The sequence below is a fragment of the Neopsephotus bourkii genome, unplaced genomic scaffold (genome assembly GCF_033783945.1).
Source record: "Neopsephotus bourkii isolate Nb327-2 ecotype Australia unplaced genomic scaffold, CSIRO-AGI_Nbou_v1 NB_1637, whole genome shotgun sequence".
Taxonomy (NCBI): domain Eukaryota; kingdom Metazoa; phylum Chordata; class Aves; order Psittaciformes; family Psittacidae; genus Neopsephotus; species Neopsephotus bourkii.
The window spans coordinates 5,483,248-5,503,151 of NW_026902112.1; the positions used below are offsets into that span (position 1 = coordinate 5,483,248).

Genomic DNA, 19,904 nt, shown 5'->3' on the forward strand with positions numbered 1-19,904 from the left:
CCAAACATTTTTAGCTCACCCTATTCTAACCAAGTGCTGCTTTTACTGGGGCAACACTTATGAAACGTCAGGTTTCTTTCTAACAGGGAAGTTCTTTCACTCTGAAAACTGAAGAAAATGTGAGGCCACACTGAGTCTGCCAGTATAAGCAAATCTTTGGCAAAAAGGGGAATGTATGTAATCTTTATAATTGTTTAAGCTGAGTTAGAAAAGACTATTCCAAACATCTGCTTACATTCTTCCCACAGTCACATTTCCCAAAATAAAGTTATGGGAAGCTGATCGTTCATCACTCATATATCCACAGAAATATTAGTGCTTGACTCACTGTGGGTATTTTATTTTCTTGGGCTGTTGGATGTTATGCTTCAAGTAGAACGTTCCATTCTGCTCAGCCTACAGTGCACAGCAAGAATAAATCCAGCTGGCACTTGACATCTATAAAACTATCTTATATTTTCTGGGTTCAGAGTCTGTTATTTTACAATATGTTCTGAAGATTTCATGTCTGGGATCAATTTTAATGAGGTATCTACAAGTTTGTGCATACTCTGGGGAATCTGAGCCTCAAACAATCATATTTTCCTCTTACCATTCACAGTTTGATTTATATCTCTGTCCTGATGCTAGCTCATTTTTTACTAGCATTTCCTTGTGATAGTTTATGAACAGTCATGGGGACTCAGGGATTTGCAGCAAGAGAGTGACAGCAACAGCAAAGAAGTCCTGATGGTACTGTTATTACTGCTGATCTTGCTGTAAGAACTGGCTCTTCGGCGACCCATCTGTTCTGGGTGTAATAATAATGCAAATATTCAGCAATATTAGGCTCAGAAGTTCCAACTAAGCAAGATCAGGAAGCAAACTTCAACTCTGAGGACCTGGTTTAAACTTGCTGATGTAAGCCAGGTCCTGTTTATCATTGCTAATGTGCCCATCCTTCTGACATACATTAGGAGTTGTTAACCTCTGTTCTCAGGTGAAACTTAGCAATCTCTATGCTTGCCCTGAGGTGCAACTGATGGAAGGTTATGTGGCTTTATTTAATAGATTATTTGGATTTCATTTTGTCTTTTCATATTTTGTTTCCTTATTATGCTCCAGGCTCTGTGTTCCCCTGGGAACTGTGCTGTGTCAGGTTAGTATTAGGATGTTTGCAGCTCTGTGAATGTGGAATTGAATCTCCTGGGATGCCTTTTCAGATCACTTTGGTTAATGGGAACATTTAGGGTGGTGCGCGCTGTCAGAACTGGCTCTACCGGTATTTCTGCTTGTGCTGTCTACATCTTTCAGCCAGTAGGTGGAACCAGGAGAAAGCAGATGTGTCGTCTGGCTGAGAGATGGGAATGCAAAGTCCTTCCCTGGGAGATGCATCCCTACAGGTCCACTTAAAGCTGTGTTTTTAACTTCAGCGTCCATGTTTAGGACAGCCAAACTAAAACATCTGGAGGTATTTCTAAACAGTGACAGGTTGGTTGCCCAGAGAGGTAGTAAATGTTTCATCCCTGGCAGTGTTCAAGGCCAGGTTGGACAGAGCCTTGGGTGACATGGTCTAGTGTGAGGTGTCTTATTAAGGTCCTTTCCAACCCAAACCGTTCTGTGATTCTATGATTCTATGATGTGGTCAGGCCTTGGTGCATGCACTCACACCAGTAAGGATGCTTGGCTCAGTCTGCAAATCATGTGATTCAATCACATAGTAGTAAGGAAATGTTTAACAAAACTTCCTCACTGACCATTTTGCTTTGTGAATGTGTCAGAGGTGGAGGATGGGATAATTCAGATCGCATCATATCCCCATCAATAACAGCTGGCATTTGCTCAAAAAGTCAGTATCAGAAATGTAGATTAAAAATATTACTTTCATGTGTTAGACTGTCAGAAAGTAAAAGTAGTCCACCTAATGGCATCTGCCCTACAAAACACAGCTTGTGCAGCTATGAGTGTGCTCAAAAGTCCTCCTTTTAGAGTGAATTACCACCAAGAAGGTGATAAGGTCCTATGGTTTGTGCAGACCTCTATCTACCAACTTCTCCTATCCATTTCACCAGCTCTGGCAATAGCCAGAGGAGTTTAATTAAGAACTCACAGTCCTTTCTGGACTTCTTTCACATCAATAAAATGAAGGTGAAGAGCATAGATAGCTTCTCTCTACCTTCACTCAGTTCATCATGATGAGAAAAATACTTGGAAGACAAAAGCTGTAACAGTAAGATCATGCAGTACTGCAATGAAATCAGTATATATGGATATATTTTTAAACACCTGCAAAAAAAGCAAAGGAATGTATTTCAATGCATTTTACAGCTTTGCTGCTTAAAGGCAAAGTTTGAGGTTTCCTAATGCATTATGTAGAAGTGCTGCTATATATCTATCTGGCTTGCAATTCGGACTATAGACACTATTTTCAACACCATAGCTTGGTCTTTCCAGTTTCCAAAGCTAAAACAAACTTAAAACTACAGTATTTTCCAACAAATTAAAACTATACTTTGCCAGTAGGTAGAACATGCTACTGAATGGTCCTATGCATTTTGTATCTTTAAGACTTGGATAGTAAGCCTCATGGCTGTTAAAAACACTGAGTCTGTGGTGATGTCAGGTACTAAGTAATGATGTTTTTATTTTCTCCTTCTGTCTTCTTGGATGTGAACACAGAAATCAGCTGGGAATTGTTGCTAGCGAAATAATACTCTCTGCAGATGCAAAAAGAAAACCATTTTGGAGCTTTCCAAGCATAAATGAGGCGCAGCTTTAATAGAGAGTTATCAACCACGGCAGGGTGAGAAAGGCTTCATCATGTTTTAATGAAAATGGACTTGTACTTCCCAAACCAGCAAAATTACAAACCCATTAATAAATTGTGGTGGAATATATTCTTCTTAGCATTCAAGAAAACAAATCTGCAGACCGCAAGATGGAAGAGGAGTGACACAAAACAAGTTAAATACAAGTACCTGGAAAAACTAATTTATTAGCAGGCACATTCTTTTATGTTTCTAACATCTTGAAATAAACTTGTCAAATATCCATCACTGTGCTTTTTGGTCTTAAGTTTCTCTTCATTGTCATTTTGGATTGCTTAACAAACCCACTGTCCTCTTACACGTTACATTTACCATAAAGTCATGATTCCTGAAACCCTAAATTACTTGATGGTCTTTCGTTTGTTTGCTTCCAGGTAAGGAAGTCCATTGATGAAGGCCATTACAGTGTGATTTCCTCTTGATAGCCAAAAGAGTTGGTTTTATTCTGGTATTTATAAAGCATTATTCATGACATCATAACCATCATACTTATTCATAAGGAAGTGACTATATCTCAAAATGTTATGGGACATTGAAGTAGTAGGGCTGAATTACTTTTCTAAAGGAATTTAGATATTCCAGCTATGAAAGCTGACCATGGAAAAGGAAAAGCCAAGAACCTTCTAAACCTACAGAATTGTTTCTCCCATAGCAAAGCTCTGAGGGACTTAGGAGGGGAGAGGAGCAGTGCTTGGAAGCTGCTCAGGTTGTATATTTTTTCTAGTATCCAGTGGACAGCAGTTTTCAAAGGCTGTGTTTTGGTTGGGCTGCAACGGAGCCTAGGACATGGTGTCACGTCCACCTCTCCATGCCTTCCCTATTTGCAAAATATGGCAGTCATAGTATTTTGATGCCTGCCCACACTGATTAATTGAAGATGCTCATGTAGTCCACACCATGTGTCCTTCCTATGGCTGGCTTAGGTATACCACTGGATCCTTCAGCTGGCACATCAGGAATTACAGCAGTTAGTAACTAAAAGGACACTGGAAAAGCCTCCTTGGCCGGCTCAGGCTTTAGACCTAGAGGAAGGACTGTTAAATAATTTACTCTAAATTCATATCTATCACAAGCCACCACATGCCTCCCAGCTCTCAGTGCTTTACAAGAATTCAGCCTCAGTCCTCCACATACTAACTAAAACCACAGGACTAGCAAGGTTCCTCTTTGCTACATGTGTTGATTCACACTTTCATATCTACACAGGGTAGAAGCTGTTTGCTTACTCATGTTGACAATAGAAATAAGGGACTATAAAGGGATTTACTTACAGGGTTGGGCCATAGCAATGGGCTCTTTAAATAGCTGTGTGAATTTTATCTGTGTACCTGGATTTGATTATTAAGCACTTTTTTTTTAATGATCAGCAACAAAGTAAATAGGTTTATTGCACTTGAAGAGGCCTCTCTTCTTAAGTGACAGATTATTGCACCTACTCAAGTTATTGCTAGTGGAATGAGAAATGCTGCTGTTAAAAGGCCAGGGCTTTTCATTGATTTGAATGTTCCTCTTTTAACAACTTTGGCAGCATCAAAGAGGCTTAAAGTGGGAGCAAATTATACTGGTATGTTTTAGTTTAAACATGACTTTAAAGGTGATTTTAAGCCAACTTTAAGGCCAACTGTTTGTAAGGGGGGTCTTAATGGAATTGGGAACTATGCCCAGAGCAAACACTGACTATTTGGCAGTGATTATCAATGTGTTAACAATTTAGTGTTCTGTATAGAGGGTAACTAATTACTAAGATGCTTAAATACACCTTCAGATAAAGCAATAGCAGCAGGTTTAGAAATGCGCTTTAATAAAATCTGGGTCTTTTAACAAGGATGCTGCAGAAGACAGTAAAAGGGCTTTGCAGAGGTATTCATCACATCAGCTGTGGGATTGCAGTGCTTGGGGATGCATTAACCCATAAAGCCTTGAGTTAAGACATTTTCTTCATGGAAAGCCTTTTGTTTGAGACATCTGAAACTGTAAAGAGGACAAAACACTGGGGAATATATAGTGCAATACAAGCCAGGAATGACTGACAAGAAGCTCAACATGACCCACAAATGTGCACTTGCAACCCAGAGAGTCATCCATATGGGGATGCATCAAAAGGATGGGCTGCATCAAAAGGAGCATGACCAGCATGTCGAAGGAGGTGATCCTGCCCCTCTACTCTGCCTTTGTGAGACCTCACCTGGAGTACTGTGTTCAGCTCTGAGGATGCAGCATGAGAAGGATGTGGACTTGGAGTGAGTCCAGAGGCCACAAGGATGATCAGAGGGCTGGTGCAGCTCTCCTGTGAAGACAGGATGAGAGAGTTGGGCTTGTTCAGCCTGGAAGAAAGCAGCCTCCCAGTATCTAAAGAGGGACTACGAGAAAGCTGGAGAGGGTTTTTTTTACAAGCATATGTAGCGATAAGGCAAAGGAGAATGATTTTAAACTGAAAAAGGGGGAAATTTAGATTATATATAAGGAAGAAATTCTTTACTGTGAGGGTAGTGAGGCACTACAACAGCTTGCCCAGAGAAGTCATGCCCCATCCCTGGAAACGTTCAAAACCAGGTTAGATGGGGCTTTGAGCAACCTGCTCTAGTGGAAGGTGTCCCTGCCCATGGCAGGAGGCTGGAACTGGTTGATCTTTAAGGTCACTTCCAACCAAAACCATTCTATGATTCTATAAATGGATGGAATTGCCTCAGTAATTTCTAGTCCTTGACTTTCCTTGTCTGAACTTTGTAGAACTACACACTATTTCAGCCCTCACTTCTCATCAGAATAAAGGTCTTCTGGACCTCATGTACCCAAGCAGGGTCATGCTCTGGCTGCTTTTTGATAGCCTGTAAATAACCCTGTTTGTTTCTACACCTGAAGTTCTGGGCCCTGCTTGACTCCCATGTGCAGCTCCAGTTTTCCATGCAGTAATCCTGGTAGAGAAGGCACCTTTTTGCTTTGTCACTGGGCTGATTTGCACCCTTCCAGAATCACAAACATGGCTGGTGCTGTCAAATGTCATCCAGAGTTTGCTCTGCAGGGACTGGAGAGTGCAGAAGGCAATGAAACTCTCCCCTCTGTGGGTTTCTATGAGCTAAGGTACCGCAGCTCTCCATTATCTCAGCAACAGTGACCTGAACATGTCTGCTCGAGTAGCATCACTTTGTTACATGAAATCCCTTTTATACCTTGATTTACTTTGATCAGATTTTTTATCTGATTATCAGATTTTTAATTAACTTGTACTTGTGTGGTTTTTTTTTCCTTGCTTGCCAAGGAAATGGAGATCAGGAAGTGGAAACTTGGCAGTATCCTCCCCATAAAAGTTCTCCTTCCTTTCTCACCATGCTGGGAAATATTTGTGCATGGGTAATGGAAGAAATACTAACATTATGAAGCTTCACTTGCACTCATCCAGCTTAGTGTTCCCACAGTGGCTCCATGTAGGAGAAAAGCATGTGCCAAAAGACAAAGGTGGAAAAATCACTGCAGAAATATTCAAGTTGTTTGACTCTGTGGGCCAGAGAAATATCATGGGAACTCCAGTGAGACCTGGAAGAGCCCATCACAAATCCAAGAGTCTCATGACTACTTCAGGATGCACAGAGAGTGTTTCTGCTGAATATGGTAGTCTGGACACTGTGAAGGTTGGATAAGGGTGGTTGTCAGAGTGCTTAGAGGAAGCACATGACTTTAATTAATTAATTGAGTGATAAAATAATTAATTAATTTTAATTGTTATAGCCATACTGTGGTTTAGGACTAGGACTCTGTCAGGGAGCTGAACTGCATGTGTGTTGTCTTATAGGAATGGAGATAGATAAGCAAACTGTTTTTCAGACAGAGGTGGGTGAACTTGTGAATTATGGTGCTCATAGACAGCCAGATTTTGGCTTCAGAGGTTCTTTTCCTTCCTTAACCTCATCTCTACTCAAGTCAAAGTACTAGGACATTGTAAGGCGGCAGTTGTGCTATTAGCAGTACTGGAAGAAGAGAGGAAATGACCAAGACATCCTCAGGACATCTGTGATGGATAGGTCTGTGGGTTTTGGATCATCTGTGCAACGCAGATGTCTATGAGTGGCTGTCTGTGAGGATGGTGGACTCACAGGTCTATTCCTGGTACCGTCGTGGATTTATGGGATCCTGTGTTTTGGATTCAAGACCCACACAAATATTGAAAAAGCTGAAGAAGATGAGGCCAAACAGACCCACTTGAACTTTCCCACTGTAACACAATAACCTTTACCTTCATCAATGTCTCATGCACATGGAAGCCTTTAGGTAGCCAACACTGGCCCTAGAGCCATCTCTCACTCAACAAGAACAAGCTATAGGTGGCACAATCCTTTGCCAGAGCTGGGCACCACAGGGTAGCACAGACTTGGCACACTTCATGTGTCAGAGGGAGGGTTTGACATCTTTGCTTATGGAGAGAGACCTCTGTTTAGGGAGGAGAGGTCTGGAAAAGGCTTAGTACAGCAGACTGGGGCAATGCAGTTTAGATACTAGTCTGAGCTGCAGAGCATTTGCCCTAACCTGGTATCTGAGAGATATAAGAGAGCAGTGACAGCTCCCTTTCCATGTGTCTTTGACATTTATCCCTTGGTTTCCTTGCAGACCTAAGGGTATTGTAATTGAGGACTAGTCACCAAAGGGTTTGCAAGACCCTTTTTTCTGGAACGCTCTCCAAGCTGTGTTTCTTTGTTTGTAGGCCATTGCTCAGACCACCACCACCACCATGACACCCACCACAACAGAGACCTACACGCGGGCTCAGTACTGTAAGTGGCCATGTGAATGTCCGAAGTCCCCACCTCGGTGCTCGGTGGGCATCAGCCTGGTCACAGACGGCTGCGACTGCTGCAAGACGTGTGCCAAGCAGCGTGGAGAGAGATGCACTGAGGCCGACACTTGTGACTTCCACAGGGGCTTGTACTGTGACTACAGTGGAGACAGACCTAGGTACGAAATAGGAGTATGTGCACGTAAGTGATGTACATATATTTTTGACTTAGACACGCACTGGCAGCTCCCCTCAGTTTGAGCAGTGGCTGAGATTTATCTCATTAGATACTTGAGCTCATCAGCTCCTTGGTTCACCACCTTCCCTTTCCTTATAGCTGTCTTCATTTCAGGACAGTTGGTTGGATGAGAAATGACATCTGAATTTGTGCTCTTTGAGTTGTCTGCAGCCAAGAGCAATGACCAACCAGCATCTGAAGGTCTTCAGATTTAGAGGTAGATGATTTTATACTCCCCACAATAGTAAAAGGTGCTGTAGTGGGTTGGGCATGAAGGAAGCGTAGATATACAGTTGTCTTTAAAGACAAGCAGTGTGGATGCCTACAGTAAGCGGCACTTCTGGTTTATTCCCGGTAGTGGATCCCTGAGAAATATAGCGTGTGTTATCCTGTCCAATAGGGTTGGGGTTGAATCATCTCCTAGCAAATTTTCTTGGTGACAAATTGAGGTCTGAGCCTTAATCTTACAGAGGTTTCAGTCATGTCAGCTGCCATGAAGCAGAAGGATTTATTCCTGCCTGTCATCAAGAAATCTTGGTGGGATAATTCATGTGACTGGAATGTTTTTATTCAAAAAGAAATGAGGTGATGTTTGTATATCTGGGATATGTCCACTTGTTCTGAGATCCAAAACAGGGGGGGAATCTAACCTGCTCATAAACAATTGAAAATCATTACTCTGGGAATGATTAAAACAGAAAGGATCATGAGTAAATCCACAGAGGTCGCTGATCAGAAATGATGTTGACTGCTTAGCGTGATATTAGAAGATATGGTTACAACTTACATTCATAAACAGGAAAAAGTCACTTGGAGGATCTTCTAGGCTGGAATATAACTACAAATGGTACTAATAGAAAATAGAAATTGGAAGGAAACCTGAGGGAGAGCTGCTTGTAAGATGGATAGAATAACTGATCCACAGGAAAGAGGAAGGATTGCAAACACTGGGCTTCAATAAACTTAGAATATCAGCAGAAGCTTTGCAAGGGGCAAGCCTAAGGAGTAAAGAGGTTTGGGATAGCTGACAGAAATACAAGGGTTGTAAGGAAGAGTAGTAAGAAATTAGCTTGGCTTTGCATTAGCTTATCCACAAAAAAACAAGCATGCAGAAAGTGCAATCTAAACAGATTTGTAGGGTATGGACAAAATAACAAGAAGAGAAGGTATGTGCCATAAGCTTAAACAGTGATTTTCAAGATCAGAAAAGGTCCAGGGTTATTATTACATTATTCAAATGTATTGTCTGGAGTGTGTGTGCAGCATTCGTGGGAGGTCTGGAAGAACAGGTTAGACAAACATGTCAATGGCATCGTTACAGCTGGCCCTGTGCTGAGAGAGGAAAACAAGCTGGATGTTGTCTCAAAGCAGCCTCAGCCTTCCTAGACTTCTTTGAAAACATTCATGTTGCTTCACATTTGTTTATTTAAATGCTTGATTTCTTGGTTGGATATTCTGGGGGGAGTTGTAGTCATCCCATGCACAACAGGCATTCAGTATGTCCTGTGGCAACAGCACTGTGCTGTAGGAAGGCTGATCCCCAGCTTCCCCAGTTTGGCCTGGACGGATTCTCAATCTGCACTTTCACATCATAGAATCATGGAATTACAGAATCATAGATTCATAGAATGTTTTGGGTTGGAAAGAACCGTAAGATCATTCAGTTCCAACCCCCCTGCTGCTATGACAATATATTAGAATCATAGAATAGAATCATAGAATAATTAGGGTTGGAAATGGCCTTAAGAACATCCAATTCCAACCCCTCTGCCATGGGCAGGGACACCTCACACTAAACCATATCACCCAAGGCTCTGTCCAACCTGTCCTTGAACACCACCAGGGATGGAGCATTCACAGCTTCCCTGGGCAACCCATTCCAGTACCTCACCACCTTTACAGTAAAGAACTTCTTCCTTATATCCAATCTAAACTTTCTCTGTTTAAGTTTTAACCCATCACCCCTTCTGTCACTACATTCCCTAATGAAGAGTCCCTCTCCAGCATCCTCATAGGCCCCCTTCAGACACTGGAAGGCTGCTATCCACGCCACCTTAATTCCCTATTATATTCCCTATTATGTGACATTCATGGCTATAAGGAGAGGGACATTGTGGTGTGCACAAGTGAGGGGCATGAGAAGTAGGTCTTCCCATGGTTAGGAAGTGGAGTGTCTTGTCTCTGGCTGCCATAGAAAGCTGTGGTCTTCCCCTTGCTTCAGCATCCAGCTAGATGTCCATGACAGGATCTGCTGATATGCACTGTGTCATATATAGACCACATCACTTCATTCTGATCACACCAGCTACAGCTGGGACCACAGGGTGACTGCAGGCAAGAGTGGGGCTCTACTGATCTGGGTGTTGGGAACCAAATGCTGTGAGGAATTTACTTTACAGCTGGATGCCAAAAAGCCAGGTCTAGACAATTCAGTGCATGCAGGACTACAGAAACAATGGAATTTGTGGAAAATAAAGATCCTGAAAGAGCATGGAATTCTTTCAGGTGCTGGGAAAGGGAATGGGGTGAGAATGTGGGAAATTCAAGTTGTATCTGGACTGGCATGGTGAGATGTGTCCAAGATCTGATCACCTGGACATCAGATAGGAGCCTCAATACATGTCTCCTTTTGTTGTCTTTTTTCTGCACCGAAGCAGAGACAGTGGGATGCTGAGCACATGCTCAGGTGGTGAGGCAGGCATTGTGCACTTAAGGGCAGGACCAGGGATGTGACAGGAAGAAGGATGTGCTCCCAAAGCGCCTAACTTAGATGCAGATTCAACAAGGCTCTACATGAAAGCATTAAACAGCTCCTTTGTGTATATTTGGGATGTTCTCATGATGAACCTCCCGATACATGAGACCTGCATGAGGCTGAATTAACACAGTCCAGGAGGGATTTGCTGGTAGCAAAGTACCAGATAATACAGTATTTTCTTGACCTATCATAATCTGTGTGTACACCTCAAAGTTTAGCTGAGTTCTCAACTCACTCCAACTCCAGCACTGAGTGATGTCTCTTCAATACAAAGACGGAAGCATTATCAAAATTGGAGCTGAACCTGCCCTTCAAATAGCAACAACCCTCATTTTTGTACAGGAAAAGGGATTTGTGTTTGATGTTTTCATTCAGCCCATTCTAACAGTAGGAAGCCTTTGCAGAATTTGAACCCCGCATTACAACCCGTGTTAGCCTTGAAGCAGCCACATTGCAGCTCCGTTTCCAACCAGACTCAAAACTTAAGCAACCTGATCAGTGCCTGCGCACTGCCTCCGTGTGACCAAACAAGAAAGTGAAGCTTGAATTTTCCATTAGATTTGTGTCACTGGTTCCAAATAACTTACAACTTTGAAGTAAGTGGCTGCTTTTTGAACCAATGTGATTTCTGTTCATGGGCAATCAAAAGTTTGGTTTTTTTTCTTTTTTTGTGTTTTTTTTGTGATGTTATTTTAAAATATTCATAAAATACCAATTTTTGTGGCCTTATAATGTATTACTTCATTTTCAAAGAAAACTGTTCTGTGATAAAAAAGTTGCCTAAATATAGGATTCCAGTGCCATTTTAAGCATTTCTTTACTTGGGTGATCTGCTGTTCCTTCAGAAGGTGTTGTGAAGAGATGAGTCATATTTGCAACTCCATGTGGTCCTCTCATATATCCCTGAAAACATTAGATTTCACTCACTACCTATTTAATTACCTTTATTGCTCCTTCTTTTACCAGCAGGCTACAAAATGATTTTTAAATGAGAATTTGTGGATAAAACCTGTTTTATTTTCTAGCTTCTTTTCTCCATGACGCATTAAAAGATTCTTCTTTTTTTTTTTTGCTGTGATTCAGAATGAAAACTGTTTCCTAGATGGTGTAACCACATTTGGCTCAGCATCACGCTGACCACAACATCCCACAGCTGTGTCTCCATGTTGGCTCCATCAGCCCAGGGAGCAGCTTGGTACAGAAGCCCATCAGCACTGTTTGTCACCAGCATTATTCTAACAGTGCTCTGTGTGTCTTTCTCTCTTCTTCTTTCCTTTCAGAGATTGTCGGTGTAGGATGTGTCCTCAACGGGGTCAGGTATAACAATGGGGACACGTTTCAGCCCAACTGCAAATACAACTGCACGTGTATTAACGGGGCAGTGGGCTGTATTCCCATGTGCACAAACTCACGTCCTCCCCTTGTCTGGTGCCCAAACCCAAAGCTGATTAAGTTAGCAGGGAAGTGCTGTGAGCAGTGGATCTGTGATGACTCCAAGAAAATCAGGAAGACATCTCCACGACACATCTCTTCTGCAGGTATGGTTGGACTGAAGTGGACTTCTCTGTCAATGGGCAACTGGAAGTCAGTCTAAAACCAAAGTATCAGCTTGTAGCGGCAGGCATCTGGTCTTTGTGTGAATGAGGCACAGACATTACAGCATGTAGTGAAGGAGAGGCCATGTGAAACACAGCAGTGTGCTTGAATTGCTTAGCAGCAATGTGAGATTCACCAGGCATGCTTGTGTGACAAAGTCCCCTCTGAAGCACACATCTGCTGGCACTTGGAAGATGTCACAGGTCCTTTTTACGTCACCAGTTTGTATTCAGTCTGGGCCCTCTGCAAAGCAGAATGAGTTCAGTTTAATTTGGGACTGAGACTTTCTGTCTGGGTTATAGACTGGATATAAAGAAGAATTCTTCCCTGTGAGGGTGCTGAGGCACTGCACAGGGTACCCAGAGAAGCTGTGGCTGCCTCATCCCTGGAAACATTCAAAAGCAGGTTGGACAGGGCTTCGAGCAACCTGGTCTAGTGGAAGGTCTCTCTGCCCATGGCAGGGGGCTGGAATTGGATGATCTTTAAGGTCCCTTCCAACCCAAACCAATGTGGGATTCTGTGATTTTAAAGCCCCTGTATTTTAGTAGTCCCAAAGTTACATAACACCTTGAAAACATTTACTGTGGAAGCTTCACTGCCAGTTGTTCACAATTCTGGACTGATTGAACTGAATTCTGACATTATTGAACTATATTATGTATTACATAAGGTATCTCCTTTTCTCACACTCACATTCATAGTGAGGATCATGTAGCTCACTGCACAGAGCTGGTGCCACTTGCTTCTGACCCCAAAGGCTTAAGATGGACTTACCCTGCCATACGTCTTAAATTTATCCTCGTGACACCTTGTGATGCAATGTAGTGACATTCGCTCCATATTTTAGACTATCTCACAAAAGCAGACCTCAAGGACACATGGAATGCTTGCTGTAAACCAGTATTTTGGCTCCTTACTGGTAAAGGTTTTATTCCCAGTCCTTGATCTGTATTTCTGTTGCACAAAACAAAGCCTCAGTCTCCATTTTGTGGGCTAAACCCACTAGAGTTTCACCCTCACTTATGTCCATGGTAGCTTTGAACTGTAGGTCCAAATTCAAAATATTTACTCCTGAAATTAACCTTATGCCTTCATGGTCTGTGTCCCAAGATGGGCATAACACAGCTTTCCTTGCCTGACTTTTTCTCTCATAAGCAGAAACCTTATAAAAGCAAGGCTAGCAATTACTACGTTTAACATAATAACTAATAGAGTAATAAATCTAATACTGAGCAAGCTCAATGCAGCAGTTTCTATCAGAGCTTTGCCTGTGGGCTGTACTGTGAGTCAAAGACCAGTGAGGACCTTGGCTGTGGCTGTGAAGGAATCTGAACTGGGGTTGTCAGCTGCTTTCAAAACAGAGCCCACCCCTTCTTCAAGTGGCTGCCAAGCCCTCTGAGAGCTATTCAAGCTGCTCTTCCTCCTAGTGAAAGGCAGTGGCTGCTTCCCAAGCCCCTCGGCCATCCAGCAGGCTGTTGACCACTTTCTGTTACAGAATCAATTGAATGGGCTCAGAAATAAAACTTCATCCCTTTTCTGCACTGGCTGTAATTGTTTGCATTGTGGCAGCACCTGGGGGTCCCAGACAAGGACCCCCTTGTGTGAGTGAGGCTGCAAAGGGAGATAAAGAAATGAGCCTTGGCCCCAAGCGCTTGCAGCACCAGAGGGTCTGACACAAAGTAGGTCAGCAGCAAAGGGGGTGGGATGAGAGGGTTCAGGGGAATGCTGAGCCACTCCTCTGTAATTTCATTGTTTGGGTTACTGGCCTGAATGTGTAATGAGCTGGGGAGAGGGGGTTTAATATGGAAAGCTGCTGCGGCTGAATAACATGGGGTTAATCTGGTCCCTGCAGCGTACGAGGGGGAGGATGAAGCCTGGCAGAAGAACTGCATCGTGCACACCTCCCCCTGGAGTCCCTGCTCAAAGACCTGCGGGCTGGGCATCTCCACCAGGATTTCCAATGACAACGACCAGTGCCGGCTCCTGAAGGAAAGCCGCCTGTGCAACATGCGGCCCTGCGAGGTGGATATCACCAAGCACATTAAGGTGGGGACTGCTCCTTTGCACAGCCCTGGATCTTTGTCTGGACACGGGGTTAACCTTTGTTTGGCAGCATTCAGGCTTCTGAAGGCTGCACTTCTACATGGACTTTCTGTGCTGCAAAGAGGTCAAGAACATGTCCCCCCTGTGCTTCCACATGCTGGCATGAAAACCACCCCCTGAGAGCTTTAGTTCCAGCCAAAGGGTCCTTGCAAGGGAAGGCAAGCCAAGTCCACTGTGCTCACTGTTCAGACAGACCTGGGACTCAGGTTGTGGAAGAACACTGGTGCACTGCTGGTCATGGCTATGATCTGTATTTGCAAGTACTCTACTTGCAGCTTTTAGGCTCACATGTCTAAGCATGTAAAACTGCCACAGCTTCTAGATCAGGGCTGTAAAATGCTTCCTAACAGCTTCAAAACCCTTTAAGTACGGGGAAGGTTGTTTGTATGTCCTACTTGTGTCAGCAAGATGTATTAACCTGTCTCTTTTCTGTTCTGATTTAGCCTGGGAAGAAGTGTTTGGCTGTCTACAGGGCCAACGAACCAATGAACTACACCATCTCAGGATGTGTGAGCAAAAGTCCATATAGACCCAAGTACTGTGGTGTCTGCACAGACAATAGGTGCTGCACACCCTACAAGTCCAAGACTATTGAAGTGAGGTTCCAGTGCCCAGACGGAACTGAGTTTTCCTGGAAAATCATGTGGATCAATGCTTGCTTCTGCAACCTGAACTGCAAGAACCCCAATGACATCTTTGCCGACTTGGCTCATTACCATGATTACTCTGAAATCGCTAATTAAATAGGCTGAATGCTGGAATTGACCCATTGCTCTGATTTTACAGAGGATTTAAAATAAAAGGAGAATCTTCATCCACTGCCAATGTACAATTTGTTTTTTTCCTGAGCTAGGATGTTAAGTCTCCTTGTTTTGTCTCACTGTTTTTGGAAAGGCCTTGAACAAGCAGTATTTTCAACTCTAATAGACATCCATCCATTAACAGCAGCCAAAAATTCCTCTATGCACAGATCCCAAGACTTAAATTACAGGCCCGCTGGCACTGTCCTAGGCCAACAGTTTAATTACCCAAAGGAAAGAATAGTACACTACTACAACAAGAGTATGTCCGTTTGTAGCTTAGACATGAGATTCAGATATCATTACTGTCATCTCTTGACTAATGTGGTCTGAGCTGGAAAATGAGCATTGGCATACATGTTTCATTTTCAATACCACACTTCAGTCTTGACTACTGCTGACCGTCAGGACTAGACTCTAGTCTCTATTACACCAATATGAGCCCCAGAACTAGCCCTCTGTCATTCTTAGTCAGATGAATGCCCATGGTGAAGTTCATAGGAAAAGCCTAGGGGGAACAAAGTTTCTCCTGAGGTCTCTGTGCAGTAAGTCTGCCTCTCACTTCACGAGGCTGGGTCCAAGAACCTCTGTTTCCTTCTCTCCTTGGACTCACCTAGATCTCTTAGAGCATCTTGTACCAGGGATATTTTCACAGTTTCTCTGCCTGCTCTGATCCTGAGCAGCCTGGATGCTTTGAATCTAAAATGACCGCCCCAGACCTCATGTTTTCAGGTTAGATCCTCTTACCTGTGTGTTATGTTTTGCTTCTAGGCTAGCTCTGAGGGATGAAATGCAGAGTCAGATGGAAGATGAAGGGCAATATCTCATGTGCCCATTTATTTACATAGAAATGAGGTGTGCCTGGGGACCACCACCTCCTTCTGTGTGTTACCAACACACAGGTCCCACTTCCTAATGACACCCTGCCAGTGACACATACCTTTGTTTTACATGGCTGGAGTAGAAGAAAGGAGGCATGTGTTACAGAGGCTAGGATGCAAAAGGAGAGGACAACCTTTGGCATAGCTTCTGGTGCACTGGGTCAACCGGGCTACTGCTTGGAGTAAACATCAGTGTGAATATTTTCTGCACAAGTGGTTTCACATGCAAATGTCAGCCAAAAGAAAATTGTCACTACCTTTCTGGCAATCAGTTTGTCGTCACTGAAGGGTGACGGAGACAGTTTTATTCTCCAATAAACTGTTAGCACAGCACCCATGCACCATCGCACATTGGCTGTTGCTTCACTTGGGAGAGTAGAAATGTGTTTCTCCATGAAGAACTGGAACAGCTGCTTCCAAAATACCTGGTAGCACAGCAAAATGGCTGAATGATGCACGGTTCGGAGGCTGGACCCGTACAGGGCTGAACCTGGGATGATGCAACTGGTTTACATCAGTCACTTCTTTTGCTTTAGTTTCAATTGGCAAGTTGTTTTTCTTCAATTTGGTAACCCAGACAAAGTTAGATTCTAGGGAGACATGAATCTTTCTGGCTATGATAAAACTTCTTGTGAGCAGGCTGAAAATAACACAATCCTTATGTAAAAACAAATAGGAAAAATGCTGCATATCTTCAAAAGCTGTTAACTTCAATAGCTTCTATTTTTTATATATACAAGGATTTGGCCCATTGATTTCTCATAGAGCTAGGTCATTCCTTAATTCAAAGCTTTTACAATTTCTTTTTTGAAACTTTGTTGAGATGTGGTGGCACTGGGCACAATGTTTCTTGGCGGTGTTCAAGGCCAGGTTGGACCAAAGTCTTGGTGACATGTTTTAATGTGAGGTGTCCCCCTGCCCATGGCAGGGGGATTGGAACTAGATGAGCTTATGATCCTTTCCAACCCTAATTGTTCTATGATGTGATGATTCTAAATCCCCAATGGCAGAAAATAAGGGTGATCCCTGCCTGCGTGCTCCAGTGCAGGCACAAAACACCTCTCCTGTTTGTTCCTCTGCTCATAAGGAACCTGAAGACACCAGTACTTTTCAAGATTCAGCCTTGCGACTACTATTAGCATGGATGAAGTGACAGCAGAGGTCACATCTGACCTGTTCACCTTCACCCAAATGAACCTCAGCACTTGCAAAAGTAAGCACATTCTATTTCAAACTCCATCACTTGGTAAAAAGAGGTCCATGGGAGCATATGAAAAAGTGGCCCTGGCCAACAAGTTGATGATGTTTTCCAAAGGGAAAATTGTCTTTATTGAAGTGCTTGGTAAGGAAGCCATCCTAGGACCTCTTTACCAGTCAGATCCCTTAAATATGACTTGGAATTGTGTCTCTAATTCTAAAATATAATATGCGTGTGTGTATATATACATGTATATATATGCATATATACAAATATACATACCCATATATGTATGTGTATGTACACATATCGAAAATATCATATGCATGCATTTATATAATTTTGTAGAAAATGTTATATATAAAACCATATATGAAAATGCCCATGAATATACATGTATATATTGACATACATGTATTCCTACAGTGCATAAAATGGAATTCACAAATATACATATAAACATATGCATATGTTTATACATATAAACATATATATAATATAAATAACATATACTATATACATAATATATATAAACATATATATAAACAGCCTTTGTCTTACATGTACACATAAGGAAACAAGCAAACAGGCTCAGAAGACATGCCCACAACTGTGGCACTTAATAAGCTTGCTTCGCTTTGCAATTAGCTGACACTGTAACCACCATAATCAAATGCTGCGGTGGCTGAAACACACAGCTTTCATTGTGAGATAAAAGAAGCTATTGTAAGCTAATGCATGACCAGCAGCTCCAGTGTGTGTCAGTTTTTAGAGAAGTGAATGCCTGGGAACCAGAGATCTCACCCAATGCACCCAAGATGTTTCTGTTTCTAGCCTGGTTTCCCAAGGGAACAAGGCACACGAAACTGTACTGTGCATTTGTCTGTCAGTCAGTCCCTTTGTGGGAAACGTCAAACAAAGTAGGCAGAAGAGTGAAGATTTTGGAAGCACTGTGATTCCCAAAATAACAAGTTAAATAAAACAGCAAGACAGGGAAGAAACCCACCACATTGCTCCCACTAAAAGCTCATACACATCTGCCAGGCAGCCAACACATCTAACACATCTACAGTGTGGCCGAACCACATCAGCAGCATTAAGGGATTTTGAACAGATGAACCATTTGGAAACAAGCAGCAGTGGAACAGGGACAGCCGAAGGCATCACAGATGGGGAATAGTGGTTATTACACTGATGTAAAGGGGTTTTGTGGGGGCATTGGGCACAAATGTATAGGAAACTAAGCCTCACTAGCTTGTGCAATTCTTTGTCTGATGACACTGAAAGGGAAAGAGCAACACTTGTAGCCAGTGAATTTGCCTGGCAGTTTGTGATGCATTAGAAAGTCTTTGTTTTAATGGATGTTTACAAGAAGATTAGCCCTGGAACTAAGGCGATGGACTAGCTTTTAATCTCAGTTCCCTGGCTCCCTGTGCGCTGGGCACCTCATGTATCTTTACAAAAGAACTTTTGTGGTTACTGTTTAAATACACGCAGGATCTAGCTCCTCAAAGGCTTTCATGGATCCAACCCTTTGCTTTGCTTTTCCTCCATTCTCCAGAGACAGAACAAGGCCCTAGTGTTCATTGCATCTGTTGAAACTTCTCCAGCAGGAGCGTTGTACAGTGCCTCATACAATGGGTCAAGGTCTCTGCTGGGACCTGAAAGCGGTACCATCATCCAAGAGTGTAACAATAATAGCATTGAGGAGATACCAGGATCAGAGCGCGTGCCAGACCCCTCTGCTGCAGCACTCCAGGCTTCACAAAGGATGGGAGCAGGGTTTTGAAATCCAGGCTAAACCAAGGCAGTTTGACACACGTCCAGCCCATGACAGTCATCCTGTTGGACCTGTAGGCTGGGACAAGGATGAAGGATGGGACTTTAAGGGTCAGATCATGCTGATACAAATGGCAAGACTCCATTTAGCTCCAGTGACCATCACCGTTAGCCATCTGTACAGACTTCACCTGATCACTACGGTGGCTCAAGCTGCCTTGTTGGGGAGCCCCAGAAAGCAAGCTATCCACTCCCTGAAGAAGCAAGCATGTAACTTAGAAAGATGCCTTTGCATGGAGCATCGTCTAGAATTTAAAGCACTGTTTCAGTGTGTGTGCAACTGGAAACAGGGTGTAGTGCAGTTGCTCTGTTTTTCATATGCTCACTAGGGATGTTCTGTGGATATATAATGCTGCAATAAGACCACACTATTCAGAAACACTGTGTTGTCTTGTAAACTAAATGCTGGGATATTTTTTCTGCTGGGTTTTTGAGGGAGTTTTAAGACAAGCAGTTTGTTACACTGATGGAGACAGAGCGCTCTCATTAACTACAGGCACATATCTATACACACACCTTCTCAAACTGCGACTTCCCCATTTAAACAGTTCTACAGAGCTATTTCTCTGAGCTTTGTATGCTGTAATATATGGAAGAATGGGAAAACCAGACTGGTTCGAAGCGTCAGTCTGCATTACTCCAGCTATGTAACACGTATTACTCATTCGTATGGCATTGTGGCGAGATTTTATGGGTGGCATGTTGCTCCTATGGTTTAAAGACAGTAAATAACATCATAAGTGGTAAATGATTAATGAATCTATGACTGACAGCTCATTTAGAAGCTTAGGCACCTCGAAGCTTAGGTAACATACTTTTGCCACTGATATTTCATTTCCTTCTCCAATCTCCTCACCTGGCCAATGTCCAAGTGTGCTTTTGCAATCAGTGACGAAGCACTGAACTGAAGAACACA

At 42.9% G+C, this 19,904-nt stretch overlaps 2 protein-coding genes across 2 annotated transcripts in view; one reads left to right on the forward strand and one right to left on the reverse strand.

The window, feature by feature from the left end:
* Positions 1–15,084, forward strand: part of CCN4 (cellular communication network factor 4) — a 36,028-nt gene extending 20,944 nt beyond the window's left edge. The window contains exons 2-5 of the mRNA XM_061374124.1: positions 7,504–7,777; positions 11,852–12,109; positions 14,020–14,213; positions 14,714–15,084. Coding sequence (XP_061230108.1) covers positions 7,504–7,777; positions 11,852–12,109; positions 14,020–14,213; positions 14,714–15,013 — 1,026 coding nt within the window. The 3' untranslated portion in view covers positions 15,014–15,084. The remainder of the gene's footprint in view (positions 1–7,503; positions 7,778–11,851; positions 12,110–14,019; positions 14,214–14,713) is intronic.
* Positions 1–19,904, reverse strand: part of ZFAT (zinc finger and AT-hook domain containing) — a 983,920-nt gene that overhangs the window by 266,715 nt on the left and 697,301 nt on the right. The gene's annotated exons all lie outside the window — the stretch shown is intronic.